The sequence below is a fragment of the Lampris incognitus genome, chromosome 5 (assembly GCF_029633865.1).
Source record: "Lampris incognitus isolate fLamInc1 chromosome 5, fLamInc1.hap2, whole genome shotgun sequence".
Lineage (NCBI taxonomy): Eukaryota > Metazoa > Chordata > Actinopteri > Lampriformes > Lampridae > Lampris > Lampris incognitus.
The window spans coordinates 22,426,541-22,447,466 of record NC_079215.1 but is presented as its reverse complement, the minus strand read 5'-3'; the positions used below and the strand labels follow the sequence as shown (position 1 = coordinate 22,447,466).

The window sequence follows — 20,926 nt, the reverse complement described above, 5'->3', positions numbered from 1 at the left end:
CAAAAATCACACAATTTACAAAGCCTATTGTAAAGTGATCATATGTTTTGTTAGATGCACAGTATACATGACTGTATAAAACTGTATCCTGTGCCACTCCTGCCCTAAACATCTTTTAAAGCCATATATCACTTCAAGTTTTACTATCTAAAAGACACCAGCCTCATGTGTTCTACCACTCAGTAGTGGCTGTCTAGGGTATTGCAGTAGCATCATATGACTGCCCCAAGATTTCCCTGAGGCGGACTTAATTTCACTTAACAGAGAAGCAGTTTGAAGTTAAACATCCAAACATGTGCCTTCCCTGAGTTCCATTGGGCAATTTCTTTTTTTTTATAAGGATGTTAGATCAAAAGCTACACTAGACAGTCATTCAAACGAACAATGGGAGGTTTACTACCGAGTAAAGGATATTACTTACAGTGTGACTACCCTGAAGAGGTAATAGAACCCTTCCCCCCACGTGCAACTCCAAAATATACCTTGTAAAAGAAAAAAAGTTTTCCAAAAATACTGAAATATAATTTGCATATGTTGATGATAAACTCAAAAACAAAGAGTATCCTCTTTGAGTAGATATGAATGATCATGACCTATTTGTCTCTCATCCATTGGTGAGCTGGAATAAATTAGAATCCATGTGTTCCCTTCCCACAACTTCTCACTGGCATTAAAAACTTATCTAAAAAAACAATGTAACTACACTCTAACAAAATAGCATTTTAAATCAATTTCGACAGCATTACCATGTCAGTCTATGAGCGTCTTCTCTCAGAACTTAGCTGTAAATTAAGATAAAACTCTTTGGCACTTGGGGGTTTTGTTAACACTAAGCTCAGGGTACATCCTATGATGTTTCCCCTGGTTTACTTGACTCACACATTTTATATATATATATTTATATATATACACACACACAACTCTAAGCAGGCTGATGGACTTGTGGCAGGAGGGGTTTTTTTAGGCTTGTCCACACAGAAGGCAATGTCGTTGGCTCACAAAGATCCTCACTTGACCTCCATGAAGCATAAACCAGGAAGATGGCCATGGGAGCTGGAGAGGAAATAGAGGGCAGAGATGGTTTAAAAATACTTAGTCGGATCGAAATTGAAACATATTTTCTGACATCACTTAATTATTCAATCATTGTTTTGTACTGTCTTCCTACTGAAAAAAATAAATATAAAATGGTAGAATTCAATTTTTCTCTTTGTAACCCCCCCCCCCCCCCCGTTCCAGCATAACTCAGCCAATCTTACTTTTCTGATACTGATGACATCACCAGACAAACTCATTTACATACCGACAATCAGATCAAATTATCAAAAACAAAAATGAAACACCACCCACCTACACCTACTTGAGCATGTCACGCAGAGGTCAGCTCATGAATATTAATGAGCATTGGACCACCCCCGCACAGATTTTCATACAATTGACAACAGTTACGAATAAAGCTTTAAAAACACAATATTTAGTCATTTAAAGATAAAATATTGTTGCTGAATGTATTACTGTTACTACCATGTTGAAGGGTTTTAGGCAGGAAAGTTAAATCTGATTAACTGCAGTGTAGAGCGACCCAGACACACAGTCGGGACTCCTCACCTGATCAGTCCAGGCACCACCACCACAGACAGAGTGGACTCAGGGAGGGATCTGAACAGCTTCCCCATGCGGCGGTCCAGCTTCCTCATTATGCGCTCAGTTTCATGGTCCTACACATATTGGAATCTTTTAAGTGTCTATGATATGACGACAAAATTTACCAGCTTTGTAAAAATTAATGACAGACATCTGAAAATATCAAATTGCAGACCTACTGATTACTCATGTCTCCTTGCAAGAAATTTAAGTTAATTTCATATTTCACTTCAGTTAAAACATTTGTAATTTTCAGAGCTCCTGAGAAATTCAAACTTAAGTTGTCATCTGAATCCATTGCCATCAGTTTTAAGACTAAACAATAATTGGAACCAGACCAAAAACCTTGACCGTGGAAGCAGGAATATGGACATGTAAAACTTTCTCCCATCGACTTGATTTAGATTCTTAGCAGTATGACCATTTTTGGAACCCCCCCCCCTCTCCCCAATTATATCTGGCCAATTACCCCACTCATCCTAGCTTTCCCGGTTGCTGCTCCACCCCCTCTGCCAATCTAGGGAGGGCTGCAGACTACCACCTGCCTCCTCCGATACATGTAGAGTCGCCAGCCGCTTCTTTTCACCTGACAGTGAGGAGTTTCGCAAGGGGGACATGGGAGGATCACGCTATTCCCCCCAGTTCCCCCTGCGCCCGAACAGGCACCCAGATCAACCAGAGGAGGCGCTAGTGCGGCGACCAGGACACATACCCACATCCCGCTTCCCACCCGCAGACACAGCCAACTGTGTCTGTAGGGACTTCCGACCAAGCCAGAGTCAATACGGGGATTCGAACAGAGATCCGGTGTTGGTAGGTAACAGAATAGACCGCTACGCTACCCGGATGCCCTGCAGTATAATCTTTTTCATGGCTTCCAAAGACAAGCAAGTGACATCTGCAAATACTGGCAGTGAAATTAAATGAAAAGCCATTACAAATTAAAAGTCCCTACAAACAAGGCCGACACAACCTCATTCAACACAGTCTGTCTCTCACCTGAGGGTTGGTGTCCTGTAGGGGCCACCTGTTTTCTTCTGTAGTTGCTTCCCCTTCAGAATTCATTGTAGTCATTGGAAATGTTGATGTAACCCATGAACTCAAGTGGGATGGAGTCATGGCAGGACAAATGAGGTAACGCTCATTCGCAAGTTCCTCAGAATAGCTGAGGGCCATGTGTGTGCTCTCTAGAGTCTCAAATTCTGTCATATACATAGGCATAAGGTCAAAAGAATCTACATATTTATGTGTCATATGTGTCATGTGTGTCAAAACATACAAACAGATCAAATTTACTAATGGGGTCAAGATATTTTTACTCACTGATGTAGGCATGTCTTGCTCTTTTCTTTGAGGACTTTTTTAACAGGATGATTTTCTTCACCATACCAAATCGACCAAAAGCATCTCTGAGCTCCTCTTCAGACAGTCCACATGTAGTGGCATAGAGCTGCTTTACTACATTTAACCCAGTCCCAGTAACTGGGAGTTCTGAATAGGAAGCATCTACTGATGATCCATTTACTTCAGATGGGCGCAAGTAGCAAGCCATTTTTGTAGCAGTGGCGGCTGAACATCTAGCATCTAGTGTATGTCCACTGGCCTTTGGAGAGACATGTGTGTGACTGGACATAGGTTTTAGACTAACGGCATAGATGAGATTAGCGTTGAGAGGGTCCTCCATCAAAGCATGCAAGGTCAGATCCAGGTCCAACATCGAATCATTAACAGGCCTCTGAACCTAGAAATTATATACATGCATGCACACATAAACATATGATGCATAAGTTTGTTTATACCTTCACATTAGGATAAAGATAATGGCAAACAGATAAGAGGCAAAAGAGTTGCCAACCTTTATGTTGTATCCACTCGCATTAAGTCCATTTAACGTCTTCAAAGCCAGCTCAGCTCCTTCTAGCAGCTCAAACTCAATCTTTGCATGAATCTGTAGAACAATTGTCAAAAAAACATGAAATTGAAAAAATAAAACTACATTCAAAACTTATACAACTCTTCCTTGGCAGCATCTCAGACTGAGAAAATATTTTATGTAAGTGTTGTTGGAGACCAACAATGTCCCCTCTGATTTGAGCAGATTTACACATATGCCTAATGTCAGCAGTCAGAGGCATTATTCTTGAGAGACCATGTTCCCATTCCTTAACTTTTTAATACCTTGGACATAAACAACATTCTCCCCTTACTGTGGCCTCTGGAGGTATCCGAGTAGAAAAGTAATCAAACTATGAGATGACTGTTTATTATCAAGGTTTAATACACTCAGCAATAGGCATATTAAACAAATGAAGGCCTTAAAGCGACAATCCCGAATTTTTCCATTTTTGTTTAATTTACTGACATGTGGTGATACCGGTGACCTGCATAATCAATCAAAATCACAGCGATTCATTGCAGACTAGGACCTACCCCACATTATTCTTCCACATTTTGCTTCTATGATGAAGACTCAAAACACTATGCACCTTATAATTGTTTTCTGCAATGTCCTTTCAGGCATTAACCATGAAAATGAGGGACTACAAAAGCGCCCATAGTTTGGATATTCGTGGACAAGCCACTGGCTTAAATACACCACCAATCGAAAAATTGTCAAAAAATACTTTTGTTTGCATGCAACTCTTCAGGTTTGTAGTTTGGAAGAAGATCTTGCCTTCTGTGGAGGTAATCATTCCTTCTTTTCAACAAACAATAATGGTGATTATGTTGAATGGTGAGGATGCAAGGAGTAGGGGTGAAGAAGGCGTATGAGTTTAAATACTTGAGATCAATTGTCCAAAGTAACGGGGAGTGCAGAAGAGAGGTGAAGAAGAGAGTGCAGGCAGGGTGGAGTGGGTGGAGAAGAATATCTATCAGGAGTGATTTGCAACAGAATGGTACCAGCAAGAGTTAAAGGAACGTTTACAAGATGGTTGTGAGACCAGCTATGTCATATGGTTTGGAGACTGGCACTGACGAAAAGACAGGAGGCAGAGCTGGAGGTGGCAGAGTTGAAGACGCTAAGATTTTCATTGAGAGTGACGAAGAAGGACAGGATTAGGAATGATTATATTAGAGGGACAGCTCAGGTTGGACAATTTGGAGACAAAGCTAGAGAGGCAAGATTGAGATGGTTTGAACATGTGTGGAGGAGAGATGCTGGGTATATTGGGAGAAAAATGCTGAATATGGAGCTGCCAGAAAGAAGAAAAGAGGAAGGCCAAAGAGGAGGTTTATGGCTGTGGTGAGAGAGGATATGTGTGGTGTTACAGAGGGAGATGCAGAGGACAGGAAGAGATGGAAACGGATGATCCACCATGGTGACCCCTAACGGGAGCAGCCGAAAGTAGTAGTAGTAGTAGATGTTTAACATCCATTCCATCCATTATCCAAACCACTTATTCGGCTCTCAGGGTTGCAGGGATGCTGGAGACTATCCCAGCGGTCATTGGGCGGCAGGCAGGGAGACACCCTGAACAGGCCGCCAGGCCATCACAGGATACTATGCAATAACATCTGAAGTATTCAACTGCTTGCTGCAGCCAAAGGGTGTCAAAAAATAACAAAATTGTTAAAGTGTCACCAGGTTATTTTTTTTGTTTTAACATATCATTAAATTCAGTTTGGTTGCATAGCGTGAAGGCTATGGGAGAATGACACAATCGCTGTTCAGATCAGTTCCCAAGAAGCTTTGTTTTCGCAACACACTTTGTCTGCCACCAGGCACAAAATTTCCCGGGAAATATAGGGACTGTTTTACAGCAGTTATTTCTGGTTTTTGAATTCAATAAATAATAAATACCTAAGCATAGCAATTTGATTTACTTTGTACACATAGTGCTTCTTCTTCGACAAGTCTTTTTTTTTAACTAAGACTTAAATAAATGCATGTCTTGTTATAATGCTATGAAGGGGAAAAAAACCCTAAGTTGTCTTTGTGAGTGACCCAAAAGGGCATTGCCAAACTCTAAAAAGTTACCTGGTGCCAATTTAAGCACAGCAGCGATTAATAATCACAGCTGTGACCATTGAGGTCATTGTTCACGCCTTAACAGTGACCCAGCAGCTTACTCTGATGAGAGATGTATTCAGAATTTGGATTTTCCGAACTGGCCCACAGCAGCGAAACAGCCTTCTCACATCTTTGTCAGAGAATCCTGCTGGGAAGGGTCCTGCAAACACTACACACATATCTCTTAAGTGTGCATACATCTGCAACACAAATATATACATAGAATCAATAGTTAATCAATGCAACACAGAGACTCAAAAACCTTTGTAGGACAGTATTTGTCTAGAATGACTCACCTTTTGGTAGTGGTGCTCCTGGCAGGGGAAGGTTCTCAGGTGGTCTGAGAAGGAGGAGAACTGGAGAACAGAGAAAGAGGGGACCGTTGTCTTGTTCCTGAAGGAACTGAGCACCTGAATGATGCAGGAGGGTTCAGAGAGGTGGGGAAACAGAGGAACACAACAACAATGAAAGAAGGAAAGGAGAAATTAGTAAAAGGCAGAGGACATCGCTGGAGAAAAAACAGGAAAGGATGCAACTGATCCATAAAGGTCAATCAGAGATCTCCTGTTAGCTGAGCCAACAGTTGCACATACCATTTTCACACATTAGCAATTGTTTCTAAACTTCTTATCTCCTATCCTCACTTTCCCTCTCGACTGCTCACTGTCAAAATAAAGAAGACAATCCATTCTAATTGTGATTTACAATCACAATTTGCATACCTTAAATATCAAGGATGCAATCAACCAAAAGGAAACAGGTCATGGCACATGTACGCAATACATGGTAATGTGATACCTTACTGATCCCGGTAAGGAAACTGTTCTCTCCCTTGATCCTCTAAATACAGCTCTTAGTAAACATGACCCTAACAAAATCACAACTCCTGATCTCTCACCTCTCTGTCTGAGTTATACCACTGCTGATGGGATAGGTCAAGCATGACGTCAGCACGCTTTCCTATAAAGGTTGCTGACTGTCCAGACCGTTGAAGCACATCAGCAAACCTTAGAGAGACCAAGAATGACACAGAGACAGAGACATAGAATTGTAAGACAGCAATTGGAATCCACTCTGTGCATAACTGTAGTCCACTGACTTCCGGTTTCTACTGCAGCAGTCATACCAGTTTCCTGTTTGTTGGCATGTGCTATTGACAATGGCATATTTTTCATGATGTCTGCAAGATTTACCATGGATAAATGTCAACGACATGCACAGAACTGTCGACAAACTTTCACCTGCACCGACCAGCAAACGGGTGAAAAGTTTCAAGTTGTACATATCAAGTTACGTCCACAATTCAGTGGACTACAGTTATGCCCAGAGCTGATAAAGAACTTAGAAAATGCACAGAAGTCAACATCATTGGCAATACTATTATATAATCAACTGGCAATCATTACAGAAGAAAGTTTTCAGATGATAAATATAAGAGGAAATTGATGGAAAAAAATCCACTCTATGCAAGTCATTCAAAAATATTTACTAGTAACAAAAATAACAATTGCTGACATTTTCCTTTTTACTCTCGTCATAGAAAAATTTGCACTTTTTTGCATATGTGATCTTATGACGTTCAACTGAATCATTTTACCTGTTGCTCTGTGTAGGTAGTGGTCCACTGGCAGCGGATTTATACAAGACTGGACCCCATCCCCATAGCTCCTCCAAATGAAGCTCCACAACCTGACAGGGAACACATGGCAAATGTTTAATCTATCATACATCTGAGAGGGTCTTCCTATGTGTGCATATATGGGGTAAGCAAGTTGGAGGTGTTACCCTTCGAGGTCCCATTTTAATAAAGTACTGTGCCAGTTCCAGAGTTGCGACAGCATCCTCAGTAGGGTTATGACCTAACTTCTCCTCAATCTGTATTTGCTTCCTGTGGTAGGAGTCAAGTACTCATCATTAGCCTTAGTGATCCAGATGGAAAGAGAGAGTGAAAGAAACACACTTACTTCAATATAGCCTCAGCCAGCACCTTAAGTTTAAACTTCTGTCCAAACTCCTTACAATAGAGTAGTGAGGTGTCGATTACGTGCGGATGGATCAGCTGGAGGAGGAGATGATTTATAAAACTTAGTGTCAAACACACAGAAAATTGCACAACATTTATTGAGAAAAATAAATGTTGTGTCCAGATGGAACTGATTCAACTTTCTGTGATTTCCTTGCCTGGATTATTGAGCATGCATAAAGACACTTCGTGTCAAAGCTTATTCATACGGGATCATAAAGCGCTCATAAGCATTTGAACTAATCCATAAACTCTGGTATGATCTGAGGTTAACTCTTATTCTCCCAACTATCAATGAAAAACATCTATTTATCCACCTTATAAAAGTATCAATCCAATCTCTGCTGATTTATTTACCCATCCTCTGTCCATCTATCGATCAATCCATAAATCAATCCAACTTTTTAAAGCTGAAATCCATAACTTTTCACCATTAATGGTTATTTCATCTATCTGAACCATAAAGCCAGGTTAGGTGATACTATCATCTTTACCATGATCGGAGACACTCCCTGGTCTCCATGTACCACTACTGAACTTTTTTGACCGGGTAGGATGAACACTGGTGCAGCAGCAAACACATACGTATTCGAAACAACTCCAGCAAGAAAAAAAGATTGAAATGTGATGCAGATGTGGCAATCCTGTTGGGCAGACAATCAATATTACAGTAGAAGTGTTGTGATATAGTTTGAGTCTGTAATACATTAGCTTGCCTATGTGAGCTTTGGTCCGAGGATCCCATTTTTACAAGGGTGGGAACTGTTTACTGCTGAATTGACGGCACACAAGCAACAACAGCTGCCACAGCTCATTTCTAGTTTGGAAAAAAAAAATGCAAAAGTCTGTTTCTCTCTGCCTCCTCCATCAAATTATATCAGAACATTGTTCTACAGTGATACTTTTTGCCTGTCCAACAGAATCGCCACATCTTCATCTCATTTCAAATGGATAAACTTTGGAGAAAAGTTGTGGATTGCAGCTTTGACTGATATCTATTCTTTTCTGGTCTTTCAGAAGTGCCACTTACCTTCAACCAAATCAATGGGAAAATAATTTCTTCATATAGGCTTGAGACTACACTATCACTTTCAGTGCTCTAAATATACAAAAACAACAGCTATGCATTACCAATGTTACCAATTAATTACCAAATAATTAATTAATAATTACCAATGTTCAAACCCAAGAATTTGTCAACTCCAAATTCAGGATAGTTCAAATAAATGCAACCAACTCAGCGATTACCATACTTTAAACTCATAGTAGTAGTAGTAATAATAATAATAATAATAATTTTATTTAAAGGCACCTTTCATGACACTCTAGGTCACCTCACATCAAACACAACGACAGTTGCCCCTAACTGTACTTTTCTAACTACAAAGTAGTTAGAAAAGTACAAAGGAAGAAATGGAATGAGCCCTTTGAGGAGAGAGATAGTGGGGTATTTTTAATTTATATTCAAATGGTAAATGGACTGCATTTATAGAGTGTTTTTGTAGTCTACCGACCACTCAAAGCGCTCTACAGCATATGCCTCACATTCACCCATTCACACACACATTCACACACTGATGGCGGAGGCTGCCATGCAAGATGGCAGCCCGCTCATCAAGAGTAGTTAGGGGTTCAGTTTCTTGCTCAAGAACACTTCCGACACACTCTCTGGAGGAGCCAGGGATCGAACCAGCGACCTTCTGATTACTAGATGACCCGCTCTATCTCCTGAGTCATGCAATACAGGAAGCAAATACAGTCACTTGAAAGGGAACTTCATTCAGTAAGGACTAGGGAGAGATACAAAGATGAGTTTTTCATCTGCAACAGGAGATGTGAATTATGTTTCCCCATTTACCTTATCATAATTGTCACAGCTCCACATTTCATTCCACCACTCACCCCCCCCACCACACACACACACACACACAAACACACACACACACACACACACACACACACACACACACACACACACACACACACACACACACATCCCTACTCACATTGAGAGCTCTGAGGTCATTTTCAAGAGAATGGCCAACCAGGACTGCATCTTGTGGCAACAGCATTTTGAGTTTCGTTTGAATCTCCCTAAGTGTTGTAGTGACTGGTCCCAACATTGCAGCAGTGATACCAGAGAACCTGTCAGAAAACCGGCAATTCAGCAGTGCAGGAACAGACAAAATATGTTTTTAGCTCCTTTAATACAAGACCTGCAATTGGCTAACAGTGTGTGTGTGTGTGTGTGTGTGTGTGTGTGTGTGTGTGTGTGTGTGTGTGTGTGTGCCTGTGCTTGAGTTTAGATCTGTGTTACGGGTACCTGGTAAGGTAGTTGAGGATCCGGTTCTGAGGTTTCACTAGATTGTCCATCATACAGTTCCCACTACTATCCACCAGTGAGACACGGGCCAACTCATAACCCTTCTCTGTTATACACTGGAAATATGGTGTTAACACAAACATAAACATAATGGGTTTGTACAATGTTGAACTATGGTATTCAAATGATGAAAACATAATTAAGCTTCAGTGTCTCACCATCTCACAGTCAAGTCCATACAGCGGACTACTGTCAGTCACACAGTCATCACTGTCTGTGCACACAAAGCCCTCAAAACCTGGCATTCCTGTATCAGAATCAGAATCATGTTTATTGGCCATGTAGGTTTACACATACATAAAATTTGACTGTGATTTTGTGGCTCTTTCAGTGTACTTAACATAGAATAACAACACTACAACACAACAATCTTCAGATATATATATAAGGATTGACTTATACAGGCGAAATAAAAGGTGATAAAGTGCAATGGTGCAAGCAATATATATCAGAGATCCTGAAATAGATGTTAGCAGGTTACTTAGATACATGCCTGAGATAGATGGACATGACAGAGTGTACCAGTATACGCACAGTTGCAATACAGTATATAGAAAATGCTTGGATTTATTTGACAAACATATCATAAAAATCTTAGAGAAGCTGCTGTTAATTTTTTTGCCCACTGCTGGGACTAGCAACCAGATCTCTGACCACAGGAGTTGCCAACAAAAGTGATGTCCATGCATCAATATCTCTTCTAGTGAGCACCCCATACCACCTTATGTCAATAAATTTGAACTATCACTTTAAGACAATAGGCAATTGGACATTGTTTTTTCTTTATTTTTCATCACAATTTGCAGTCAGATCCACTCACTCACCTTTAACAGGGAAGCATTTTTTGATCATGTCTTCCTTTTTAACAGTGTAGGCAGTTAGTCCTTTAGTCTCTGCACCAAACCTTCTAATAATAGGGTGATATTTCAGGGCTAAAGCAACACACAGAGAAAACCAAACATACAATTATGACAAGAGCGAGAGAAGAGAGGTAGAACAAAAGCACATACTCAGAACACATTCGCATAAATACACCCACCTCCATCAAGAGGACTGCTTTCTTGGTTTCTTTGGGAAACAGATGAATTCTGCAAACCGGGAACTTTACTGGCAAAGATTTCAGATGCTAAATTGCTAGACGACGGAGTGAAGCTGAGCCTCTAAAATAGTGAAATAAATATAAAGACAAGAATTATCCCCAAAAGCTTAAAACACAGGTCAGAGAGCTGATGCTACATCATTTCTTCAACTGCATAGGATGGCTGAGTGTAGGCTAATACTGCAAATAACAACTCTTCCTTCAAATAATTTGCCTCACTCACTCGGTATTTATACATAAACTATTCATTGCTACTCACAGTGCTGTAGTTGGTGCTGAGGTGTCGCAGGCTAAGGTAGTGTTTGTAGAAGTGACTCTGCGTCAGGCCTTCAAGGACCACAACATTTACCCCTTTCACTTTCTTCTGGTGACGGAGACGACACCAGCTAACAAAGCGAAAGAGAGAGGAAGTTGGAAAAGAGTATTAAGCAAATTAGCCTCATACTCTTAAAGGAAAAAAACCCTGAATTTTGATGTTTCAGTTCGTGTTGGGCAAACCCAGCCACTGCAGATGCACAAGCAAGTGCATTCTTAATGCCAGTCCCAAGCGTGGATAAATGGGGAGGGTTGCGTCAGGTAGGAAATCCAGCGTAAAACTTTTGCCAAATTAAATATGCAGATCATAAATCAGATTTCCATACCGGATCGGTCAAGGCCCAAGTTACCAACAACCGCCACCGGTACTATTGGCCAGCAGGGTGCCAGTGGAAACTATGTTACAGGTAGGCGAAAGAAAAGTAGAAGTGTAAGGCATGTCCAGAGGCCGTGGGAAAGGAGGAAGGGTAGGAGTGTGGAGGTGAGAGTCGGAACTTTGAATGTTGGCACTATAACTGGTAAAGGCAGAGAGCTGGCTGATTTGATGGCAAGAAGGTTGATAAATTGTGTATGCAAGAGACCAGGTGGAAGGGGAGTAAGGCCAGGAGCATCGGAGATGGGTTCAAACTCTTCTACTATGGTGTGAATGGGAGGAGAAATGGGGTAGGGGTAATTCTGAAGGAAGAGTATGTCAAGAGTGTGCTGGAGGTGAAGACAGTGTCGGACACAGGGATGAGTATGAAGCTTGAAATCGAAGGTGTATTGATGTATGTTATCGGTGCATTGATGTATGTTATCGGTGCATATGCCCCGCAAGTTGGGCATGAGATGGAAGAGAAAGAAGAATTCTGGAGTGAGTTGGATGAAGTGACAGAGAGTGTACCCAAGAAGGACAGAATGGTGATTGGAGTGGACTTCAATGGGCATGTTGGTGAAGGGAACAGAGGTGATGAGGAGGTGATGGGCAAGTATGGTGTTAAGGAGAGGAATGTGGAAGGACAGATGGTGGTGGATTTTGCAAAAAGGATGGAAATGGCTGTGGTGAATACATATTTCGAGAAGGAGGAACACAGGGTGACATATAAGAGTGAAGGAAACTGCACACAGGTGGACTATATCTTATGTAGGAGGCACGATCTGAAAGGGATTCCAGACTGGAAGGTGGTGACAGGAGAATGTAGCTGGGCAGCATCGGATGGTGGTCTGTAAGATGACTTTGGAGACCAAGAAGAGGAAGACAGTGAAGGCAGAGTCAAGGATCAAATGGTGGAAGTTGAAGAAGGAAGACTGTTGTGTGGAGTTCAGGGAGGAGTTAAAACAGGCACTGGGTGGTAGTCAAGAGTTGCCAGATGGCTGGGCAACCACTGCAGAAATAGTGAGGGAGACAGCTAGGAAGGTACTTGGTGTGTCATCAGGACAGAGGAAGGAAGACAAGGAGACTTGGTGGTGGAATGAGGAAGTACAGCAAAGTATACAGAGGAAGAGGTTGGCAAAGAAGAAGTGGGATAGTAAGAGAGATGAAGAAAGTAGACAGGAGTACAAGGAGATGCAGCGTAAAGCAAAGAGAGAGGTGGCAAAGGGAAAGGGAAAGGCTTATGGTGAGTTGTATGAGAGGTTAGACACTAAGGAAGGAAAAAGGACTTGTACCGATTGGCTAGACAGAAGGACCGAGCTGGGAAGGATGTGCAGCAGGTAAGGGCGATCAAGGATAGAGAGGGAAATGTGCTGACAAGCGAGGAGAGTGTGTTGAGTAGGTGGAAGGAGTACTTTGAAGGGCTGATGAATGAAGGAAATGAGAGAGAAGGTTGGATGATGTCGGGATAGTGAATCAGGAAGTGCGGTGGATTAGCAAGGAGGAAGTGAGGGCAGCTATGATGAGGATGAAGAGTGGAAAGGCAGATGGTCCAGATGACATACCTGTGGAAGCATGGAGATGTTTAGGAGAGATGGCAGTGGAGTTTTTAACTAGACTGTTTAACACAATATTGGAAAGTGAGAGGATGCCTGAGGAGTGGAGAAGATGCACACTGGTACCGATTTTCAAGAATAAGGATGAAGTGCGGAGCTGTAGCAACAGAGGTATAAAGTTAATCAGCATAGCATGAAGCTATTGAAAAGAGTAGTGGAAGCTAGGTAAAGAGGAGAAGTGATGATTAGAGAGCAGCAGTATGGTTTCATGCAACGAAAGAGCACTACAGATGCGATGTTTGCTTTGAGGATTTCGATGGAGAAGCATAGAGAAGGTCAGAAGGAGTTACACTGTGTCTTTTTGAATTTAGAGAAAGCATGTGACAGGGTTCCGAGAGAGGTTGAGGAGAGCCTGGAGAGGTGGACGTATGCACTGGAGAGAAGTGCATTGCTGTGCATTACTGAAATGTCAGTAGGTGCAAGACAGAATACATATGTGTGAATGAGAAGGAGGACAGCAGAATGGTGAGGATGCAAGGAGTAGAGGTGACAAAGGCGTATGAGTTTAAATACTTGGGTCAACTGTTCAAAGTAACAGGGATTGCATAAGAGAGGTGAAGAAGAGAGTGCCGGCAGGGTGAAATGGGTGGGGAAGAATCTCAGGTGTGATTTGTGACAGAAGGGTACCAGCAAGAGTTAAAGGGATGGTTTACAAGATGGTAGTGAGACCAGCTACGTTGTATGGTTTGGAGACAGTGGCACCGACAAAAAGACAGGAAGTGGAGCTGGAGGTGGCAGAGGTGGAGATGTTAAGATTTTTATTGGGAGTGATGAAGGACAGGATTAGGAATGAGTTTATTAGAGGGACAGCCCAGGTTGTACAGTTTGGCGACAAAGCAAATCAACCCAACTCATGCCGACCAAGTCTGCCTGAAACCTGGGTGTCATGACTGATGACCAACTAACCTTTAAGGTTCACGTGGCCTCGATTGCTCGGTCGTGCCAATTTGTCCTGTAAAACATCATTAAAATTAGACCCTACCTGTCTGAGCATGCAGCACAACTCCTGGTACAGACTCTTGTTATATCATGCATTGACTACTGCAACTCCTTACTGGCAGGTCTCCCTGCATGCACTTTCAAACCTCTGGAAATGATCCAGAACACAGCGGCATATCTGGTCTTCAACCAACCCAAAACAGAACATGTCACTCCACTGTTCATATCCCTCCACTGGCTCCGAGTTGTTGCCCACATCAAATTCAAAACCTTACTGCTCGCTTACAAAACAGCAACTAAAATGGCACCCGCCTACCTGAACTCCCTCATTCAGGTCTACACTCAGTCCTGCTCACTACGTTCTGCCAATGAAAGGTCTCTGGCACTTCCGCCACAACGAGGCCCTAAGTCACTAGCCAGACTCTTCTCTTCTGTAGTTCCCCGGTGGTGGAACGAGTTACCAAACTCCCTTCGGTCCACTGAGTCCCTCTCCATCTTTAAGAAGACCTAAAGACTCGGGTCTTTCTCGAACACCTCCACACCTGATGGTATCAATAGTAAAAAAAAAAAAAAATCAGTTCTAGGCACCATATGCATTGCCTTTGTGCACTGCCTGCTGACAACTATTGTCCTATTGGACTTGAACCAAGTTTTTTGACACTTACTTGCATTGTTGCCTCCTGACTAGATCATTGCTTGTGTTTTATTAACTCTCTGATGTGCATCGCTTTGGATAAAAGTGTCTGCTAAATGAAACTGTAGATTGTAAAGCAAGAGAGGCAAGATGGAGACGGTTTGGACATGTGTGGAGGGGAGATGCTGGGTATATTGGGAGAAGGATGCTGAATATAGAGCTGCCAGGGAAAAGGAAAAGAGGAAGGTTTATGGATGTGGTGAGGGAGGACATGCAGGTGGCTGGTGTGAGAGAGGAAGATACAGAGGACAGGAAGAGATGGAAACCGATGCTCTGCTGTGGCGACCCCTAATGGGAGCAGCTGAAAGTAGTAGTAGCAGTTAGTGCTGGGCAATCTGGAAAATATTGTCATCATAGTCATATGGAACGATATTGATATATATATATATATATATCACAATATCTGCTGAAATATGCTTAAATACTATATTTAAGAATCCAACTAAGGTTTATCACATTTAACAGTTTGGTAATGTAAAGTATGATGTCAAAACAAAAATAGTTTCTCAAATAATACTCCCTCAAATATTTGAGACCTCATTTTGTGAGACATTTTTTCGGTAACAGATTCTCATTATCATTAATAAAAAAAGTTTTTAAAAAAAAGTGCATCACGATATCTGAATTTCATCCCGATACAATAATGTTGAAAGACAATAAATGATAGTATCTCATCATTGCCCAGCCCGGTTCCAGTTCATAGAATAATATCGATTTGCAGCAACAGACAAGGGCATTACTCTTTCGAGTCATTATGCTGAAATACTTGGCTGTTAAAGTATAAGACACCACTGGTCTTTGGAAGCAGGTTACCTGGGCTTCTTTACACCATAGGTTTTCCCTAGGGCAGCGAACTGCAGCAGCTCTGTCAGCTCCTTGGGTGTTATGGACTCTTGGAGGTGACTAGGCTGCACGGATATACTTGCGGGATGGCAGTGATGCTTAGCCAGGTCATCATTCTTCAGCTCTGTTTTCAATCGCTTGACCTCCTCCTGCGTTGTCGAATAGTTGACCTTTCTTTTCTTGCTTTTGTGTGACAATGACAATGATGGCTCCATAACCGAAATAATGCATCTACAGGGGATAAAAAGGATAAATAAAACAATGGTGGTAATTTCTACAACTTGTGGTAATTCTACAGTTGCAGCGAGCCCACTGCCCTCCTTTACCAGCCTCTGTTAACGAACTCTTTGTCATGTCCAATACACGTGGAAAAACACCCTAAGTCTGCTCCCCTCATAGACACACATAACGATGAGGACCACGTTTTTCCCCCGGTTAGTTTCTACAGCCCGGACGACTTTAGGGCGTCACCAAAAAAAAAAAAACATCAGACCACGCATGCGTCTCACACATAAGTTAAAATTTTGTGTCAGTATCGTTAGATCACAGCAAGAGTAAGGCGTTAAAAGGTCCCACCTAGACTGCTTCGTAGCAACATAAGGTGAAGTTGTTATTCGACTTGCCAGGTTATGTATTCTCAAGTCAACTGCCATGCTTTTTCTAAACACATGGACCCGGACGGAGAGAATCAAAGCTATTTATTCTTCTTCGTCTTCCGCGTCTTCGTTTTCTTCCTCTTCCTCTTCCTCCTTTGTTTTGATTGGCAACCAGCTTGCAGGTGCATTACCGCCATCTACCACACTGGAGTGTAGCACAGTTTATCGGCAGACAAAAAATAACCTAAATTCTCTCTATTAACCCCAAAATAACCTAAATTCTCTCTATTAACTCAGTCTTTTTCAGATACTTAATTAGGTGACTGTAGAAAGAAAGCCACTTTATTGTTCATTTTATTCTTACAACGAATTTTATTGTTACAATGAATTTGTTCTCTGCATTTAACCCATCCTATTGTATAGGAGCAGTGGGCAGCTGCAGCGCCTGGGAACCAACTCCAGTTCTTTATGTCATTGCTTTGGTCAGTGGCACAGACAGATGTATTAATATATGCACGTCTTTGATGGAAGGGGGAAACCGGAGCACCCAGAGGAAACCTACGCAGACACGGGGAGAACACGCAAACTTCACACAGAAAGGACCTCAGAGCTCAAGGATGCTCCAATAGTGGCCATATTCAAGAAAGGGAAAGGGGACAAGGTGGAATGTGGAAACTACAGGGGCATCTCACTCCTGTCAAAAACAGGCAAACTCCTCGCTTGTGTCCTTGCAAACCAACTGTTACCACTGGCTGAGGAAGTATTCCCAGAATCTCAGTGTGGCTTCCGCCCATCCAGAGGTACAACAGACATGATATTTACAGCACGCCTTTGTACATGGCTTTCATAGACCTGACAAAGGCCTTTGCCAGGCTCTGTGGAGCATACTATCAAGAGATGGCTACCATGACAAATACATCAGAATATTGACACTTCTACATGACGGCATGTCAGTCACAGTGCTCATTAACAGCTGCTCTGTGTCAGAGCCCTTCACTGTGGAAACAGGGGTTAAATAGGAATGCATCATCGCACCTACCCTGTTTGCAATCTTTATTGCTGCCATACTCCACCTCATTGGTGAAGAGCTGCCACGGGGGATCCCAATCCTATACAGAAGTGATGGCAGGCTCTTCAACCATAATAGGTTCAAGGCCAAGAGCAAAGTCGATAACACCACCATCATTGAGCTTCAGTATGCTGATGACAATGCCGTCGCAGCACACTCCACAGAAGATCTCCAGGACATTCTGAATGCCTTTGCCAAGGCATATACAGAGCCCTGGGTCTACCATTAAACATCAAGACGACCCAGGTCTTATATCAACCACCACCCAACCAGCCATCTTCCCAGCCCACCATAAAAGCGGACAACAAAATTATTGAAAACGTTGATCACTTCCCCTACCTCGGCAGCCTTTTCTCCTCAGAAGCTGACATTGACTCTGAGATCACCCATCACCTGAGTTGTGCCAGTGGTGCTTATGCCAGACTCAGAAAAAGAGTCTTTGAAGACCAAGACCTAAAAACCCAAACTAAACTCCTGGTCTACAGAGCTGTTGCTCTCCCCACCCTGCTGTATAGAGCAGAGTCATGGGCCACCTACAGCAGGCACCTGAGAGCCCTGGAACAATACCATCAAAGTTCCTTACGAAAGATGCTAAGGATCAGCTAGAAGGACAGATGCACCAACATCAGCATTCTGGAAGAAGCCAACATGACTAGCATCACCACCACAATATTGCAGCACCAACTCTGAAGAACAGGCCATGTCATCCGCATGTCCAACACACATCTCCCCAAACAGATGCACTACTCCCAGCTGAAGGAATGTCAGCGAGCTCCCGGTGGGCAAAAGAAACGTTTCAAGGACAATATCAAGACCAGTCTGAAGAAATTCAACATCACATCGAGCAACAGGGAACACATTGCCATGGATAGACACTCCTGGAAGAAATTCGTGCAGGAAGGTGCTGCATGTCATGAAATGGAACTCCACTGTGCTGCAGCGTAAAAGCGACAGCCCCACAAGGAGCGAGATAAAAAGGCTCAACTACCACCACCAACCACCACCACTTTCCCCTGTCCACACTGCACCAAAGTATGTGGTGAAGAGCGGGTCGGATAGAGATATAAGTATGAAGCTGGAAATCGAAGGTGTGATGATGAGTGTTGTCAGCGCAGATGGAAGAGAAAGAACAATTCTGGAGTGAGTTAGATGAAGCAGTACAGAGTGTACCCAAGGAAGAGAGAGTGGCGATTGGAGCGGACTTCAATATGCATGTTGGTGAAGGGAACGGAGATGATGAGAAGGTGATGGGTAGGTATGGTGTCAAGGAGGGGACATGTGCAGCGGAGAGATGCTGGGTATATTGGAAAAAGGATGCTAAAGATGGAGCTGCCAAACAAGAGGGAAAGAGGAAGGCAGAGGAGGAGATTTATGGATGTGGTGAGGGAGGACATGTGGTTGGCGTGACAGAGGAAGATGCAGAGAACAGGAAGCGATGGAAACGAATGGTCTGCTGTGGCGACCCCTAACGGTAGTAGCCGAAAGAAGAAGTAGATTTTATTGTTTAGCGAATTCGGGAGGCAACCACAGGAACTGCCACGGCCGGGACGCGAACCCGTATCGCCTGCACCGCGAAGGACATCGCTGACCGCTCGACTAAAGGGTCCGACCTTTTAGCCAGCGGGTCTACTTATCCATTCACGTTACACTACCCCCCCTCCTTTTGGAAGCGCGTCCCTGCGCTTGAGCATATCAGCTCCTTCACGCCTCTGGGCGTATACGCTTCCGATGGCCTTACGGTCTCACCATCCCACTTCTGACACCAATGTAGCGAAGTCGGGAGGCAACCACAAGAACTGCCGCGGCCAGGACGCAAACCCGTATCGCCCCCACCGCGGGAGACATCGCTGACCGCTCGACTAAAGGGTCCAACCCTTCAGCCAGCGGCCAACGTGTCTACTTATCCATGCACGTTACAATATTTATGATTAAAAGAATATGTAATGGCTTATCTCAGTAGTCTGTTGGCTCAAGTATTGTCTTTGCTTGAGGCAGTTGATTCATCCATCCGTTCCATCCATCCATTATCCAAACCTCGTATCCTGCTCTCGGGGTCGCGGGGATGCTAGAGCCTATCCAGTTAATGGGCGGCAGGCCGGGAGACACCCTGGACAGGCCGCCAGGCCATCACAGGGCGATCACAAGACTTGAAATAAGAAATTTTCCACAAACAGGAAATGAAATCTAAAAAAAAGAACAACAAAAAAACAGATTGGTTTGCTTTTTGGCAACTTTTTTTTAAAATTATTATTTTATGGACAAAAAGTGTCAAGCCGTGTGTCTATGCGGGGCTTTTATTTTAAAAGAAACATGTTGGAACCGGGTGTTTTTTTTAATTATTATTATTGTTGCAAACATTTATTGAAAAGGTAACAGTAAACAGTAAACATTAGTAAAATACAAACTTGTGTGACACAATCAAAATAGCAACAGTGTAGCATACCTGCACAATACTACTACTACTACTACTTTCGGCTGCTCCCGTTAGGGGTCGCCACAGCGGATCATCCGTTTCCATTTCTTCCTGTCTTCTGCGTCTTCCTCTGTCACACCAGCCACCTGCATGTCTTCCCTCACCACATCCATAAACCTCCTCTTTGGCCTTCCTCTTCTCCTCTTCCCTGGCAGCTCCATATTCAGCATCCTTCTCCCAATATACTCAGCATCTCTCCTCCACACATGTCCAAGCCATCTCAATCTCGCCTCTCTTGCTTTGTCTCCAAACCGTCCAACCTGAGCGGTCCCTCTAATATACTCGTTCCTAATCCTGTCCTTCTTCGTTACTCCCAATGAAAATCTTAGCATCTTTAACTCTGCCACCTCCAGCTCCGCCTCCTGTCTTTTCATCAGTGCCACTGTCTCCAAACCATATAACATAACTGGTCTCACAACCATCATGTAAACTTTCCCTTTAACTCTTGCTGATACCCTTCTGTCGCAAATCACTCCTGACACACTTCTCCACCCACTCCAACCTGCCTGCACTCTCTTTTTCACCTCTCTACTGCACTCCCCGTTACTTTGGACGGTTGACCCCAAGTATTTAAACTCAAATGCCTTTGTCACCTCCACTCCTTGCATCCTGACCATTCCACTGTCCTCTCTCTCATTCACACATAGGTATTCCGTCTTGCTCCTACTGACTTTCATTCCTCTTCTCTCCAGTGCATACCTCCACCTCTCCAGGCTCTCCTCAACCTGCACCCTACTCTCGCTACAGATCACAACGTCATCCGCGAACATCATCGTCCATGGAGACTCCTGCCTGATCTTGTCCGTCAACCTGTCCATCACCATTGCAAACAAGAAAGGGCTAAGAGCCGATCCTTGATGTAATCCCA

General features: G+C 43.0%; 1 protein-coding gene across 1 annotated transcript; it reads right to left on the bottom strand.

Annotated features, from left to right (window-relative positions):
* LOC130113180 (RNA exonuclease 5-like) lies at positions 1 to 16,736 on the bottom strand. Its single transcript, XM_056280727.1, has 19 exons — positions 16,497 to 16,736; positions 15,891 to 16,151; positions 11,421 to 11,547; positions 11,102 to 11,222; positions 10,887 to 10,994; positions 10,221 to 10,309; positions 10,003 to 10,118; positions 9,686 to 9,824; positions 7,621 to 7,715; positions 7,442 to 7,544; positions 7,254 to 7,345; positions 6,555 to 6,663; positions 5,953 to 6,066; positions 5,716 to 5,856; positions 3,500 to 3,592; positions 2,968 to 3,385; positions 2,644 to 2,846; positions 1,609 to 1,718; positions 1 to 1,053 (listed from the first exon to the last, which is right to left on the bottom strand). Exons 1-19 carry the CDS (start codon positions 16,571 to 16,573, stop codon positions 1,008 to 1,010), a joined length of 2,562 nt encoding a protein of 853 aa, XP_056136702.1. The 5' UTR covers positions 16,574 to 16,736; the 3' UTR covers positions 1 to 1,007.
* Between the last annotated feature and the right edge of the window lie 4,190 nt (positions 16,737 to 20,926).

What these genes read in the sequence shown, in the direction of transcription:
- LOC130113180 (XM_056280727.1), bottom strand. Translation starts at nt 16,573, where the DNA reads ATGGCAGTTGACTTGAGAATACATAACCTGGCAAGTCGAATAACAACT. An exon ending in TCAGCACCAACTACAGCACT is followed by an intron (nt 11,223 to 11,420) that starts GTGAGTAGCAAT and finishes TCACTATTTTAG; the next exon opens with AGGCTCAGCTTCACTCCGTC. An exon ending in AGCAAGACATGCCTACATCA is followed by an intron (nt 2,847 to 2,967) that starts GTGAGTAAAAAT and finishes TGTATATGACAG; the next exon opens with AATTTGAGACTCTAGAGAGC.